General features: G+C 47.5%; 1 protein-coding gene across 1 annotated transcript in view; it reads left to right on the top strand.

Annotated features, from left to right (window-relative positions):
• Nucleotides 1-14,505, top strand: part of LOC148183268 (E3 ubiquitin-protein ligase RNF38-like) — a 47,169-nt gene extending 32,664 nt beyond the window's left edge. The window contains exon 8 of the mRNA XM_088061374.1: nucleotides 14,443-14,505. Coding sequence (XP_087917500.1) covers nucleotides 14,443-14,505 — 63 coding nt within the window. The remainder of the gene's footprint in view (nucleotides 1-14,442) is intronic.
• The last annotated feature ends 714 nt before the right edge of the window (nucleotides 14,506-15,219 follow it).

Below are 15,219 nucleotides of genomic sequence, written 5' to 3'. Positions count from 1 at the left end.
TATAACACCAACCAATGGGATAACATTTCAGGGACTGGGAGGGGAGGGAAAACACATCACAGCTGCAGGGAGGGTCTACACAGAAACCAGGTAACTCCCAGAAATATGCATCACCACAAATATATTCTAAAGGTAATACTAAATTCTAGGACTGGTGTTAATCTTTCCACAATACTGATCTTTGTCTTTTCTTGATAGCTTATTTGAATGAAATCTGTGCTTGGGTTCAGAATTCAGTAAAAGAACATGTCTGAGAATCAACTAGATGACTGTAATGTGTTGTTCGAACTTGAAATATTTTTTAAAGCATGTTAGCATTCATAGATATTTATTTAGACTGATATATAGAGAGATTATCAACTAGCTCAAATTAACATATATGCAAGTGTCAGTACAGAATATTTTCCAGTCCCCTGCTAGTCATGTCTATGGTCTGGGACAACGCTGAAGCATTTTTCCACACTGGATGTATTAAAGCATATAATTGCATAAAGCTTAGTCATGTCAAGATCAAGTGCCAGGTTCTACACCTGGGATGGGATAATCTTGGCTATATGAACAAACTGAGGGAAGAGACACTGGTGAGCAGCCCCATGGAAAGAGATCTGGTGGTTTGGATGGATGGCAAGCTGAATATGAGTCAGCAGTGTGCCCTGGCAGCCAAAAGGTCCAACTGTGTCCATGGGTGCATCAAGCACAGCATAACTAACCTGTCAAGGAAGATGATTCTCCCACTCTACACTGTACTGGTGCAGCCCCACCTTGAGTACTGTGCAGTCTTGGATGCCTCAGTATGAAAAAGACATCAAACTGTGTCCAGAAGAGGGTGACCAAGATTGTGAAAGGCCTCAAGAGAAAGACTTATGAGGAGTGGCTGAGATCACTTGGTTTGTTCAGCAAAGAGAAGGGTGAGGGGTGACCTCATCTCAGTCAACAACTTCCCCCTGTGCTCGGCACTGGTGAGGCCACACCTTGAGCACTGTGTCCAGTTCTGGGTCCCTCAATTCAGGAAGGACATTGAGATGCTGAAGCACGTCCAGAGAAGGGCAACAAAGCTGGTGTGGTGGTTTTTAGCACTAGCTAAAAATGACTAGAGTACTTAATAATTTTTTACTGTGAGATATGGATTAGGAGAAAGGAAAAACAGGCTTGAAACTTAAAAGGAATAAAGAAACTTTATTAATAGGACTACAAGAATAAGAAACCAGAATAAAACCTCCAGAAATCTTTTCTCCTCCCCACCCAACTTTTTTCCTTTCCCAGCTGACACCGTAGAGACAAAACCTGGGATGTTAAAGCAGTACCAACTATACAGTAGTTTTTTTCATCAGTCTCTGTAGAGAGAGGAGTTTTCTCTTGTCATTCCATAGAGACTTCTCAACAAGAAAAACAGTTTTCTTGTGGCTTTTCATTTCCATGACTGGCAGCTGCCTGGGAAAAAACTCTGCCATTATGCTTTAATCTCATTTTCACACTACTCAGAGGTGTGTTCATGGGCCATAAACTCAATGGGTATTATTTTAAGGATGAGTTATTCAAAGACAAAAGTTCTCTTCATCTGTTTCTGTGATCATCTCTGGGAACAGAGGTTTACTTCTTCTCTCCCTTGGGGCAAAGGGTCTTCATCAGCTCTCATCTCTCTCTCTGTTCAATCATCTCAGCATCTCATGAGATCACAGTTACTCTACCATCTGCTTAGTTTCATCAATGGATACCTTTGCTCAGATTTACAGTTTGAATAGTTCAATCCCCCCAATACTCTTTCATGAATTAAAAGAGTTTTTCAGAACATTATTGTTCATCTCTATGGCCTTACCAAAAGAATATTTCAGCTTATTAAAGCATCTCCTCATTCTCCTTCCATCTGGAGCTTGACTCTTTCTCTTACTGATCTTGATGTTTCATGTTGTCTTTTACATGTCGATTTCCCACTTTCCTCTCTCTGGAGAGGGGATTAAGTCTGCAGGTCTCATCTGTGTAGTGAAAGGGTTAAATCTGGCCCAAGCCGCACAGGCCTTCATGGTGTCAGATTTCAGGTGTCTCTCTCAGCCCAGCAGCTGCAGGGAGGGAGCAGACCGTTTTCAGCTTGGAGCCATCTGTGTGGGCCATGAGGGGGCAAGAGGGTATCAGCAAGATGTCAGCAGCCGTGGCCCGGTCCCAGCCTAGGGCCGGGGGCCCCCCTGGGAAGGGCTTCAGCCACCCCACTGGAATGGGACCCGGAAGGCTTCCCAAGAGGGGCCACAGCAGAGCCCAGCCCAGCCTGGGGACAGGGGAAGCCCCACAGTCTCCATTCCCCACCCAGGAGCCACTGGAGTCCGGCTCAGCACCCCCTCCCCAGGCCGCACAGGCCACGGGGGAGCGGAGCCAGCCACACTAGAGCTCTGATACCTTTCAAAGCCGGAAACAAAAAGAGAAGCAGTTCCCGGGCTTGGGTTTAATTGGTGGTATTCCCAAAGGTGATCTTACTTTTCAGTGGTGCAAAATGCTGTCAGCTCTCAGAACTGGCCAGCTATTGGCCTGATCTCAGTAAGAGAAGAAATTCCCAGCAGCCTCTCTCAGAGAAATCACTTCTGTGCATGTTTCCCCACTTTTTTTCCTAAATGCCAAAGTACCACAGCTGGTGAAGGGTCTTATGAGGAAGCTGGGGCTGTTTAGCCAGGAGAAAAGGAGGCTTGAGGGAAACCTTATTGCTTTCTTGTCTTGGTTCTAGAAGACAGGTGTCTGCTAGGGAGAGCAGGAGCTTCCCTTGGGATGAAAGAATGTAGACCCCCCTCCCTCCGAATTATTATAATTTTTAAATCAAGGGGCTTTCAGGCAGAGATCTGGGGATAGGAATAACAGTTCTTTACTAGTATAACCAGGCAAACAAACAACAATAACTACAGCATTAACAAGAAAACAGAAACAGGGACCCCGGGACAGCTTTCTTGGCTGAGATGGGATGGGGGAGAGGCTTTTTTTTCACAAACCCCCTCGGGCGGGCAGTCCCGGTGCTCCTGCAGGGCTCCAAGGAACAGTCGGCTGGAAACAGCAGGGATGAGCTGAGATCCTGGGCTGGTGGATGAGGTGTATCAGCAGCTCCCTGGCGGTGCCTGGCACTGCCACACGTCCCGGCAGGACAGGGGGTGCGAGGCCACCAACAAAGAGGGAAGAAGAAGAAGCAGCAGCTCCGTCTGGGTGATGGCGAAATTCCCTTCTCCCCACCGCAGCAGCTCCGCGACCCAGCAAAACAAAATGTCTTTTCCTGAAGCCGAAGAAGCCAGCCAAAAACTGTCCCCACCCTCCTTTCCTGCCCCCTTCCCCCCCTGGGCCCGGCCACTCTTTGTCCTTTATCAATCACCCACTAAATACCCACAGTTAGGTTGTCTCCGCAGCTAATGGGTAAAAATTCCACGGGCAGGCCAGAACGACAAAACAAAAAAAAGAGGACACCTAACCCTCAACGTTTCTACAACTACCTGAAAGGAATTTGTAGCCAGGTGGGGGTCTGCCTCTACCCAACCAGCTAGAGACAGGACAAGAGGACATAGCTTCAAGCTGTGCCAGAGGAGGTTTAGGTTGGGCATTAGGAGGAATTTCTTCACAGAAAGGGTGATTAGACATTGGAATGGACTGTCCAGGGAGGTGGTGAAGTCACCGTCCCTGGAGGTGTTTAGGGAAAGACTGGACATGGCACTTAGTGCCATGGTCTAGTTGATAATGGTGGTGTTAGGTCATAAGTTGGGTTCAATGATCTCAGAGGTCTTTTCCAACCTAGTTGATTCTGTTATTTCTCAAGAAGGGCAGTGGAGGGGGATATGCTGATCTCTCTCTGGTAACCAGCAATAGGACACAAGGAAATGGAAAGAAGCTGCGTCAAGAATTTCATATTGGACATTAGGAAAAGATTTTTCACTGAGAGGGAGGTTGGTCACTGGAACAGGACCCCCAGGGAAGCAGTCACAGCAGTAGACTTCTCAGAGTTTAAGGAGTATCTGGACAATGCTCTTAGTCATATTATTTAGTTTTAGGTAGCCCTAAAAGGAGAAGGGAGTTGGACTTAATGATCCTTATTGGTCCCTTACAACTTGAGATATTTTATTATTCTATGTGTGGCATGGAGAGAAAGTAAACAAGGAAAAATAGCTTGCTCTCTCTTCTGAAATGAGAACAAGGACCATTGGGTGTCATGCACCCCATGACATGATGGATGCTGAAATTCTGTGAAGGTTGCTAAGTTTTTTAAAAAATAATTCTTCTGAGGTGAGGGTTGTTAATGCAGAGACATTGCATCTGTGTCAAAAAGTACTTGACCCACAGGCTGCTGGAAGGTAGGGAAATGTGTCAGGGAAATATCCCAAGCAAATAGTGATAGAAGGGGAAATGGCCTCAAGTTGTGCCAGGGAGGTTCAAATTGGATATTAGGAAAAATTTCCTCACTGACAGAATGGTTAAGCATTGGAACAGGCTCCCCAGGAAAGTGGTGGAGTCACCATCCCTGAAATCCCTGAAAGTGTTCAAAAAAAAGAGTAGACAATTGTCGTTGTTGGACTCGAAATGAGTCACATGGACTCAGTTCGAGGTGTGGTGAAAGAAAGAGAAAGCTTTATTTTTCCTTGCAGTATTTATAAGTTTCTGACCACGACCAGGGATTGGATAGTCAGGTTAACACCTTCCCAACTGCACTGGCCGTGAAAGATGTCCATCAAAAGGCATATCTTTAATGGAATGTATAAACACCTATGTTTATAGTTACTTTCCTGGGAAAGTGGCTAGAACTCGTAGAAAAACAATATCAAGGGCCTGATTCTCAGGGTGACATCTCACCCTGTCTTTGTTAAAAAGAAAAAAAGAAAAATGAACAGAGAAAACAAACAATATCTTAAACACTCAAAGAAAATTAACAGAGAAAGACAAACAATGTTCCAAACAATATCAGAAGGCTTTTAAATTCAGGGTGACATCTCACCCCTCTCATTAAAAGAAAGAAAAAAAAAAAAAAAGAACGTGTCTGGCATCAATGTCTGCTCATGGACAGGCCATCGGGGTGATCACTTACGTCACCCGCATCTGAGTCATCATGCGATGGCCCATCCATCGGATGGCTTTCAATCTGGTCACGGTCTCCAACCTACTCGTTGGATGGATGTTGCCTTTGCGGTCGCAGGTCAGGGCAAACACATTTTTCAGGTACCCAGCGTACCCCAGTATCTGTGTATATGCATGCATACCCGCGCCCCGAAGCGATAAGGTCAAAAGGACCTTCCCACTGCTTGGTGACCAAATTCTTCACTCGAACCTTCGCTTGAGGTTATGCGGCTCATCCGAAGCCCGCAGTGAAAGGTGATGATTCAACATGACCGGGTTATCAGAGTTCTGTGGCACCGTGAGGTGACTGAGGATATACAAAGCTTTTTCCAACCGACTGTGCAGGGTCTCACCCTACATTCCCCGTTTCCGCTTCTGTAGAACTCGCTTTAGTGTACCATGAGCATGTTCCACAATAGCCTGACCTATCAGGGAATGAGGGTTAGCCAACTTGTGTGACACACCCCACAACTGCAGGAACTGCTGCACCTTCTGAGAGGCGTAAGCAGGACCATTATCGGTCTTCACAGCAGAAGGTATGCCTAAAACAGCAAAAGCCTGCCTCCAATGGACAATGACATCGCGGATCTTTTCTCCTGTGTGAGCAGAAGCCCACATGGTAGAGGAGAAAGCGTCCACACTGATGTGCACATACCAGAGCCGACCGAACTTGGCAACTTGGGTGACATCCGTCTGCCAAAGATCCAAGGCCCTAAGGCCTCTGGGGTTTACCCCTGCTGGCAAAGGTGCAGCAAGTGCATTACAGTCGTCACAAGACTCAACAATGTCATGGGCCTCAGCAGACATCAACTGGAACTGTTTCCTCAAAGTATGTGCGTTCTGGTGGAAAAACCCATGCAACGCTTTAGACTGCTGGAGCGTGTCAGGCTGAGGTGTAACCCACACAGGGTTAGCTAACTTGTCAGCCCTCGCATTACCTTCCGCAATGAACCCTGGTAAATTGGTATGACTCCTCACATGCAGGACGTAATATGGATGCACCCAGGCCTGAATGGCACACCACAGGGTCTTCAGTAAATGAAACAAGGCAGGATTACTGACCTCCTTCAAAACCGAATGACCCAATCGCTGGGCTATGTCCGCCACATAGGCGGAATCTATGACCAGATTGAAAGGTTCCTGGGAAAACTTCTGAAACACCATGACGGCAGCCCGTAATTCCACCAATTGGGCCGACCCATCTTCATGATTCTCCAGAACCTGCCACTCAGATCCGTCCTTCCAGGTAGCAATGGCCTTCCCAGTTCTCCCCGAACCGTCAGTAAAGATGGTGAGGCCTTGCAGAGGTTCCTGACTATTCTTGGGCTGCAAAGAAATTTCAGTGAATTTTGCCACCTGCAGCAGCTGATGGCTGAGCAGATGATAAGTGATCTGCCCGGAAAAGTTCTCCAGAGCACTCTGCAGAGAAATACTGTTTGCAAAGCTCCAATCAAAGTCCTCCCACGGTACCGGGTGCACAATCTTTGCGGGATCCGCACCCATCAATTGCAAACACCGTTGCCGGCATTTGACAATCAAGTGATCTATCAGCTCAAACAATGCAGTTGCTGTTTTCTGCTGTTTATGGGGCAGGAAGACCCATTCCAGGACATCCAAGGGATCGGACCATTCATCATTCAATTGACCAATGATACCTGTGGGATGTAAATCTGGAGTGGTAATGAAAACAGTGACATCAATGGAAGGATCAATGCAATAAACCTGACGAGCTGAAACTGCTCGCCGAACCTCCTCCAGCACCTGCTGTACCTCTGGGGTCAGTGTCCGAGGTGACTTTAAATCAGAGTCTCCCTTCAACAGAGCAAACAAGGGAGACAGCTGTGCTGTGCTCAGTCCCAAATAGGGACGCAACCAAGTGACAACACCCACCAACTTTTGGACGTCATTCAGTGTCCTCACTGAATGCACAAACTGCACCTCTTGATGTTAGACTGTTCGCTCCAAAATTTTGACCCCCAAATACTTCCAAGGAGGCTGGCGCTGAACCTTTTCTGGAGCCACTTGCAGCCCATGAGAATGCAGGGCACTGAGCAGCCGAGGCTGAATCTCCAGCAGTTCATCCTGGATGGGCGCAGCCACCAAGATGTCATCTGTATGATGATAGAGATGAGCATCAGGAAACTGCTTGCGAACTCCAGACAGGGCTCGAGCCACATACCATTGGCAAATGGAAGGCAAATTCCGCATGCCCTGTGGCAAAACCTTCCATTGATATCTCTGTGCGGGGTCAGCATTATTGACAGCTGGCACTGAGAAATCAAATTTTGGTCTGTCATTGGGATGCAAAGGAATTGTAAAGAAACAATCCTTCAGATCCACGATGAGGACTGGCCAATCAGCAGGAAGCATGGTGGGTGACAGCATGCCAACCTGCAACTGCGCCATGCTTTCCATCACAGCGTTAACTTTCCAGAGGTCTTGCAGCAACCTCCACTTCCTGGACTTCTTGGTACAGAAAACAGGAGTGTTCCAGGGACTGGTCAAAGGCTCCAGATGACCCTGGTCCAACTGTTCCTGCACCAAATCATGGAGGGAGACTAGTTTATCATGAGGGAGGGGCCACTGATTCTCCCAAATGGGTTTCTCCACCAGCCAGTGTATGGGTGGCGTAGGACAGTCTGCACCCTCCAACACAGTGGCCCCATCAAAAATCTGTCCCGATACGCACACTCCATGCAGCCAGAATGTCCTTCCCCCAGAGAGTTATCCGTGAGTCCTTCGTGATGTAGGGCCAAACCATGGCCATGTCTCCCTCGGTGTTTGTGACGAACACGGGCCTCTGGCTCACATAGCATTGTGCTGCTCCTGCCAACCCCGCGACAGATGTCCGCACCGGTTCCAAGGGCCACTCTGGGGGCCAGTCGGCAAACCTGACAATCGTGATGTCTGCGCCAGTGTCAAGAAGCCCGCTGAGGCTAACCTCTGACCGTGTCTCACCAGGGATGGACAGGGTGCAGACCCATTCAGGACGATCCTTGGCAGTAAGGACAGTGGTCCAGTGAATCTGAGGCGGCCCAGTGGACCCAAAGCCGCCATCTCCCCACAGCTGGTTATCCGCTCTGCGAACACAAGACTTAAAAGGCACATGTTGAGTAAGTCTGGTTCCCACAGGGATAGTAATAGGGGGGTGAGCATGGAAACCATGGCATAAATCCACCCCATGAAATCCGAATCAATGATTCCTAAGTGCACAATGATGTCCTGAGCAGTGGTACTAGGCCTTCCCACAAGAAAAGTACTCATGCCCTCACCCACTGGGACAAAAACATCCAAAGGAACTCTGTACATCCTGCAAGAGTCCAAGACAACTGTGTCCGCTGTGCAGACCTCAAGGCCTGCTGAGCCAGAGGTGCTGGCTATGAGCTGGCCAAGCAGACCTCCATCGGCTCCAGGGTGTGAAGAGAGGCTTGTGTCTGAGCGTGTCTCCCCGTCGTGCTTGGCTTCCCATTTTCTGAGCCTGACAGAGGCTGACCATTGGCATGGACTGTTGCCTTGCACACATTCGCCGCATGATTCGGCCAACCACACCATGCACAGTAAAACAGAGGAGCTGAGGCCCCCTGTGCCATCTTTTTCTGCTTCTTGCTGGCCTGAGCAGTCCCCTGTTGCCGCTGCCCACCCTGTGGCCGCTGCCCACCCTGTGGCTTCACCCAAGTTGGCCACAGCACAGCAACCACAGCAGGGGGCTCCTCAGCAGCATCACCTTCCTCTACACAAGCCCATGCCATCTGTGTCAGCGAGGGATCACCAGGGAGCGCCCTAATGGTCCTCCGACACACGGCATTACAATTAGTCTTCACGACACTCCTGAGCACAAACTGCCTCGCCGCACTATCTTGCACCTGTGGCTCCACAGAAGCAGTCAGCCAATTCACAAAATGCAGAAAAGACTCATCAGCCCGCTGAACAACAGTTGCAAAAGGCTCCTTCGGGGCAGCCAGTTCTATGGCCCTCACCAACGCCACCATGCCTGTCTCCTTGCACTGCTCAAGCACAATAAGGTCAAGGCCAACCTGCCTACTAACTTCAGCAAAGCCATCCTTACCCAGCAGAGCATCAGAGCCAATCACCCGCCTGGGATCCCGCTCACCCAAGGCAGTATTTTGCTGCACCACTTGACAGGCTATCTGAGCCCATTCCACCTCAAAAATGCCATACTCCACCGGCTGAAAAAGAACACGGGCTATACTCCGGATATCATAAGGTACCAGGATACCACTCACAAGGCCCCAAAGAGCCTGCATAACCTCATTTGACCCCAGCCCATGTTTTTCAGCTGTCTCCCTGAGATCCGCCAAGGCCTTCTAGGATAACGGCTGATGAGTCCTCTGAGCCGCATCCTGAAGCACAGGGAATGCCTGATACCAATCCAGAGGAGCGGCCTCGCTTGCTACGTCCTGTCTCACAGAGTTTCCCGAGACAGGACCAGGCACTTGGCCGGAAGACCCCACAACAGCGTCTGACACCACAGCCGTCATAACACCAGCAGAACCCGAGGAGCCATCCCCGCCATCCAGGGGGCTGTGCTCAGAATCACAGCCAGCTACCTCATCAACCTGAGCCTTCACAGTGCCCCAAAATCATGCCTGATCCCGTGGCCGCACAGTCATCCGGCAGGGGTGCAGAGTCCACAGACCAGCTGAAGAAGCTCCAACAGCCTGGGACGCCTTGCCCGTGGAGGCCACTGGCTTCGCCCCTGCGGCATCACCACCCGAGCCAATAGTAAACAGCGCAGGACCCCGATCCGCCGTGGCCACAGGCTCATGCAATGCCCAGGAATTTGAGGAGGGGCGGGGTGGAGCCAGCTCGGCACAGCCCGCCTCCAGCGCGGGGCGGGGGGACCAAGGCGCAGGTAGAGGCACGGCACGCGGAGCCGTGCACCATCCCACTCTGCTGCCAGGGGTCATCCTGGGCTCGCAGGAGGGTAAACCCGCACCATGGAGCCAGGAGAAGCTGCCCCGGTGTCCGCACCACTCGCAGCACCCGTCCCCACACCTCACAAATCCAGCACGGGAGGAGCAGCGCTCGGAATCACCACTAACAGCGTTTTCGCGGGGGCGCAAAACCCAAGAATTGGCACCAGCGGCTCTGCGCGGAGTGGCACCAGGCCCTCCTCCATTGGAACAGTGTGCGCATGCGCGGCCGCCAGCGCAGAGCCTGGGCCCATTTTGTCCCCCATGGCGGGGTAGGGCACAGCCCAGCTGCAACGGAGACATGGGACTGTCCCTGACACCGCCCCCTGTTCAGGCAGCTCCCCATCGGCCTGCGCCGGGAAGGCACACAAAGGGGGCAACCCCGCCCCAGGCTTCCGCTGCCCCCGACGGCCCGCTGGCCAGGATCCAACCCACCGGGGCCCTGGCAGCCCTGGGGGAGCCGACCTCGGAACCCGAGACACAGCTTCCCCCCAGCTCCGCGTCACCGGGGAGAGGGAGAGCTCTGCCTCGCTCCCACAACTGGAGTCAGACCCGTCCCTCTCATCCAGGTCAGAGAAAGTGGCTACCGATCTGGCAGAAGAGGACGCACAGCTGTTCAGAGCACAGTGACACTGCCGCCAGATCTGCAGCAGCTGGGCCAGGTGGTGATCATATGCCACAGACATCGCCCAGATCAGGGAATCGCCTAACGTGTCCCATGCTGGCTTTGAAAAAACCGCCTCAACCACAGGAAAAAAACCTTCAGCTCTCCCATAGGCATACAATTGCTGGAAGTCAGCATCTGAAACATCAGTCCATTTCTGATCAAAAACAGCACGTCACACCCCCACAACCAGGGCTTCCATAGGAAAAAACCCAAAGGCAGCCATGGCCCCAGGGCTAGACAGTACCCTGCAGCCATCACCTGCAACACACATCAGGGTCACCAGATATCGCTGTTGGACACAAAATGATTCACACGGACGCAGTTCCAGGTGTGGTGAATGAAAGAGAAAGCTTTATTTTTCCTTTCAGTATTTATAAGTTTCTGACCACAACCAGGGATTGGATAGTCAGGTTAACACCTTCCCAACTGCACTGGCTGTGAGAGATGTCCATCAAAAGACATATCTTTAATGGAATGTATAAACACCTATGTTTATAGTTACTTTCCTGGGAAAGTGGCTAAAGCATGTAGAAAAACAATATCGAGGGCCTGATTCTCAGGGCGACAGACAGTATGGTTTAGTGTTGGTATTTGGTTAAAGGTTGGACTTGGTGATCTTGGAGGTCTTTTCCAACCTTAATGATTCTATGATTCTATTATGTATGCTTTTTCTCATGCATCTGCTGTTGATCACTGTTCAGTTCAGAGTATTTGGTTAAATGAAGTTTTAGTTGGACTCAGTATGGCAGTTCTTATGTTACATTAAGCACTTTCAATTAGTAATCAAAGGATAGTGAAAATAGCTCTTAGAGACGAGCAAAATGGGAGAAAAACAGTTCTAGGGAATTCTTATTTTAGTAATCTGAAGTGAACTGTAGTGATTTTGTGCTGATGCTTCTAACCAAACTTAGAAATTGCATACTTTTAACACTAGTATTGGCTAAAGGATGACTGACTTTATAAAAATGCATCAGCATAAGTGTCAACTAGGCAGGTTTCTCTTTAACTGAAAGATTTTTGCAATCTGCTCTTAAAAGGAGTACAGTTACACTATGTCAACACAAAGTTTTAGACTGTTTAGGGACTGGGGTAAAATAACTTTTGCTCTTTAAATTCATATCTCATGATGATGAATTGTGCAAGGGAACACATTATCATTGGTTAATTTTAGTAAAGCTTACTATCCCATTACAAGCTGGTGATGCAACAGTAGAGGGCATCAAAGCAAACTTTGACACATCTACATATTAAATTTGAATTTTTGTCTGTCCTATAGTTATAAAACCCTACATAGAAAGACTTTTTCAGGCAATATGAGATTTCCAGAGGAAAACCTATTTTATATTGAATTATTAATTATGTGCCTATACATTAGACTACAGTGAGAAAAAAATCCATGTTACATAAGGCTGAAGACTCATGAAAAAGAGGTTAAACAGTGAATGGGACAAGATTAACAGGAGAGAGAATAATCTTTTTGCTTGTCGGGCTTTTCAGCTCTCAGTTTTATCATGTTTCACAATACCTGATTGATTATTGATATCCTAACTCCTTGAGTGTCTTGGTTTGAAAGACAGGTGTCTGCCAAAGAAGGCAGGAACCTCCCTCGGAATGGAAAATGTGACCCCCTTCCCTCCAAATTATTATAACTTTGAAATTACAGGGCTTGCAGGCAAAGATATGGGAAAAGAAATAACAGTTATTTACATATATATATATATATATAACAAGACAAACAAAAAAACAACGGCAGCAACAGCAAATCAAAACAGAAAACCCATTAAATGGTCTCTTCCCGTTCTTTAAGCATTTGGTGTAGTTATGGTCACAGCCAGCAGGGGCACTGTTGGCTTCCGGTGGGACAGGGCAAGTGTGATGATTCCCCTGCAGCTGCAGGGAGTACTGTGGCGCAGGTTCAGCTGTCTCTCTGCATGTGAGTAATGGCAGGCGAGCTGGCGGAAGAGATAGAAAAGGGGCTTCCTTTACAAACCTACAGGGGGAGCTGGTCTCAGTGCCCCTCCAGATGGTGAAACAGACCATAGCAGGAACTTTTGAACAGCAAGCTGGAACAGCAGAGGCAAGCACACCCACGGTGACAAACAAAATGTAGCAGAAATTCTGCAGCTGTAGCAGGACCCACAGGGATCCAGGCAGACATGGGGTGTCAAGTTAAAGTGTAGCAAAAGACCCAAAATCAGCAACAGAAAACAGTGGGATTGGGCAGCGGCAGCCGGGCTCCTGAAAGCAGATGGGAGATGCTCCCTTGGAGAGGCTTGGGGTCCTGGGTTTTCCCCTGGGGCACCCAAGTAGATTGTGAGGGTCCTTCCCAGTGAGGTCGGGTGTTAATAAGGTCGCAGTTCATTGGCCGCTCTTGCAAGCAAGGCCTCCCTCATGGTAGGAGAAATGGTAAGAGATGGAACTCTGCGGTGGCAGTGAATTCTTCCCACATCAGCAACAGCACCACTCTTCCTCCAGTCCTGAGAACAAGAGAGAGCAAGGAGCTGAGCCTAGTCCTTCACCCCTCAGCCAAAATCTCACAGTATCTCTTCCCTTCCCCAGAAAAAGCCCCCAAGCTAAGAGACTGCAGCCAGCTGCACCCATCTTTTGTCTCTCATAAGTACTGTCAGTATTATCTCTTAGGCAACAAAGGGGAGAAAATTCCCTGAGAGAAAGAAAAAAAAAAAGAAAAACACTAACCTCCAACACTGAGTCAAAGAAATATATGAGTAACCTTTTTTTAAAGCAGGATTTAGTCATAATTACAAAGAAAAACTTGAAAACATGACCTGTATTCACCCTGAAGGCTCAGTCTAGGAATCCTTTTCTTCTAAATAAGGTTTATTTCAGCTAGAATATTTCTATTTAATGTTTCTTATGATAATTGCAGTTTCCTTGTGCAGCTCTTATATTACAGGAAGTTAGCTTGACTGAAGGAATAGCAAGTTAAGAGAGCCTATACATACATACATACATATATTGCAGCCTATGATATATCATATGCACTCAATTCATCTTTAAACTGGTTATGTTAAGATGTGAAGGGGAATTAATTTGATGAAATACACAAAAGCAAGTAGTCAAACAGGGAACCAGAGATGCTGTGCAGCCTCTTTCCTGGATATTTTCAGGACCTAATGGGAGAGAAACTTGAGTAATCTGGTCTGACCTTACAGTTGATCCTGCTTTGAGCAGAAGGCTGACGTAGAGACCTTCAGAGGATCATTCCAGCATGAATAATATTATGAATCAGTGCATTCTCAACAAATTTTTCACTAAAAGGCTAAACTTCTCTGCATGTTCAGCTTTGGAGCTGTTTAGTCAGATTGTGTGTTGTGTCTGTTGCTAAAAACCCTTCTTTTCCCCCACCTCACTCACTTTCAAACTTTGGCCAAATTTGCATGATAGACTTCTGCTCTTCTGCTGGGATAACAAGATAGTGAGAGTCTAAAAAGCTGTGGGTCATAGTAAAGACTAGGATGCCCTAATATAGGGCACATTCTTCCACCTCTGTCTTGCTTCTCTAGTGATGGTGGATTTCTCTACCCACTGCTTTTCTTTTGAGTTTACAAAACTTGTAGGTCATTTTCACATACTCCAAAGTATCAGCAAACAATATGCTGCGTTTATCTTTTTTGTATGTGTGTGTGTGTCTGTTTTGGGCACTCTTGATCACTGCAAGTGTCAATTTAATTTTGTTTCTGGGTTACAGACACTGTTACTGTAACAAGCGTATTTGTCAGTGCATTAAACTTCCTTTTATTTCTGGTTTTACAGGCAAATCGTACCTGCCCAATTTGCGGAGCTAAGGCTTCAGAAATGCATCGTGATTCAGAATGATTAATCTAAGAGCACAAATCTGGTTTGGCTGTTCCTGGTCACATGTATATATGAACTACCCATTGAACTTACCCATGTAGCTTCCATCATTCAATTCACACAAAAGAGTCAATGGATGTTGATTTGCACTCTGTGACTTAATCAATTATAAAGCTTATCATTAGTCTTCACAATTGGGAGATTGTTATACTAACTGTGATTGGAACCCCAAAGACTTTCTTAGCCTTGTTTTGTGTGTGCACTAACTTTTCCTGGCTTTTGTGGGATCATTTTGAGTGTTGCTGTGAGATTACAATGGACATAATCTTTTAGTACGTGCTTTTATAAAAAGTGGTAGCTCCAAACAACATAGCAATCTACCTTCAGATACTATGAGGGGGAATGAATGGATGGGAGTTTGAGAAGATGTATGAAGTGCACTTGTGACAGGGTGTGTATATATGTTTGAGAACATATATACCAGCACATACTAGGAATGTATGTATGTAGTATTAATTATGCTGCAATGTATATTCTTATATTATTTAAACAGTACTAGAACCGTATGCTGGTTTCTTTCCTTATGTTTGGAGTCACGCACTGAATGCAAAGGGTGTTGCAATTATAGACATTTAATATTTCCTCCCCAAAATACTTAATGGTAAAAAAAGACTTTTTAACTTGCTGTTCAAACAGATGTTATGCTTCCCCTTTATTGGAGGCTTTTAAGTGTAC

The sequence above is a fragment of the Pseudopodoces humilis genome, chromosome 12, assembly GCF_049639895.1.
Source record: "Pseudopodoces humilis isolate 2021_Gansu_Grassland_sample_001 chromosome 12, ASM4963989v1, whole genome shotgun sequence".
NCBI classification, from domain to species: Eukaryota; Metazoa; Chordata; class Aves; order Passeriformes; family Paridae; genus Pseudopodoces; species Pseudopodoces humilis.
This window is presented reverse-complemented; position numbering and strand designations above follow the sequence as displayed.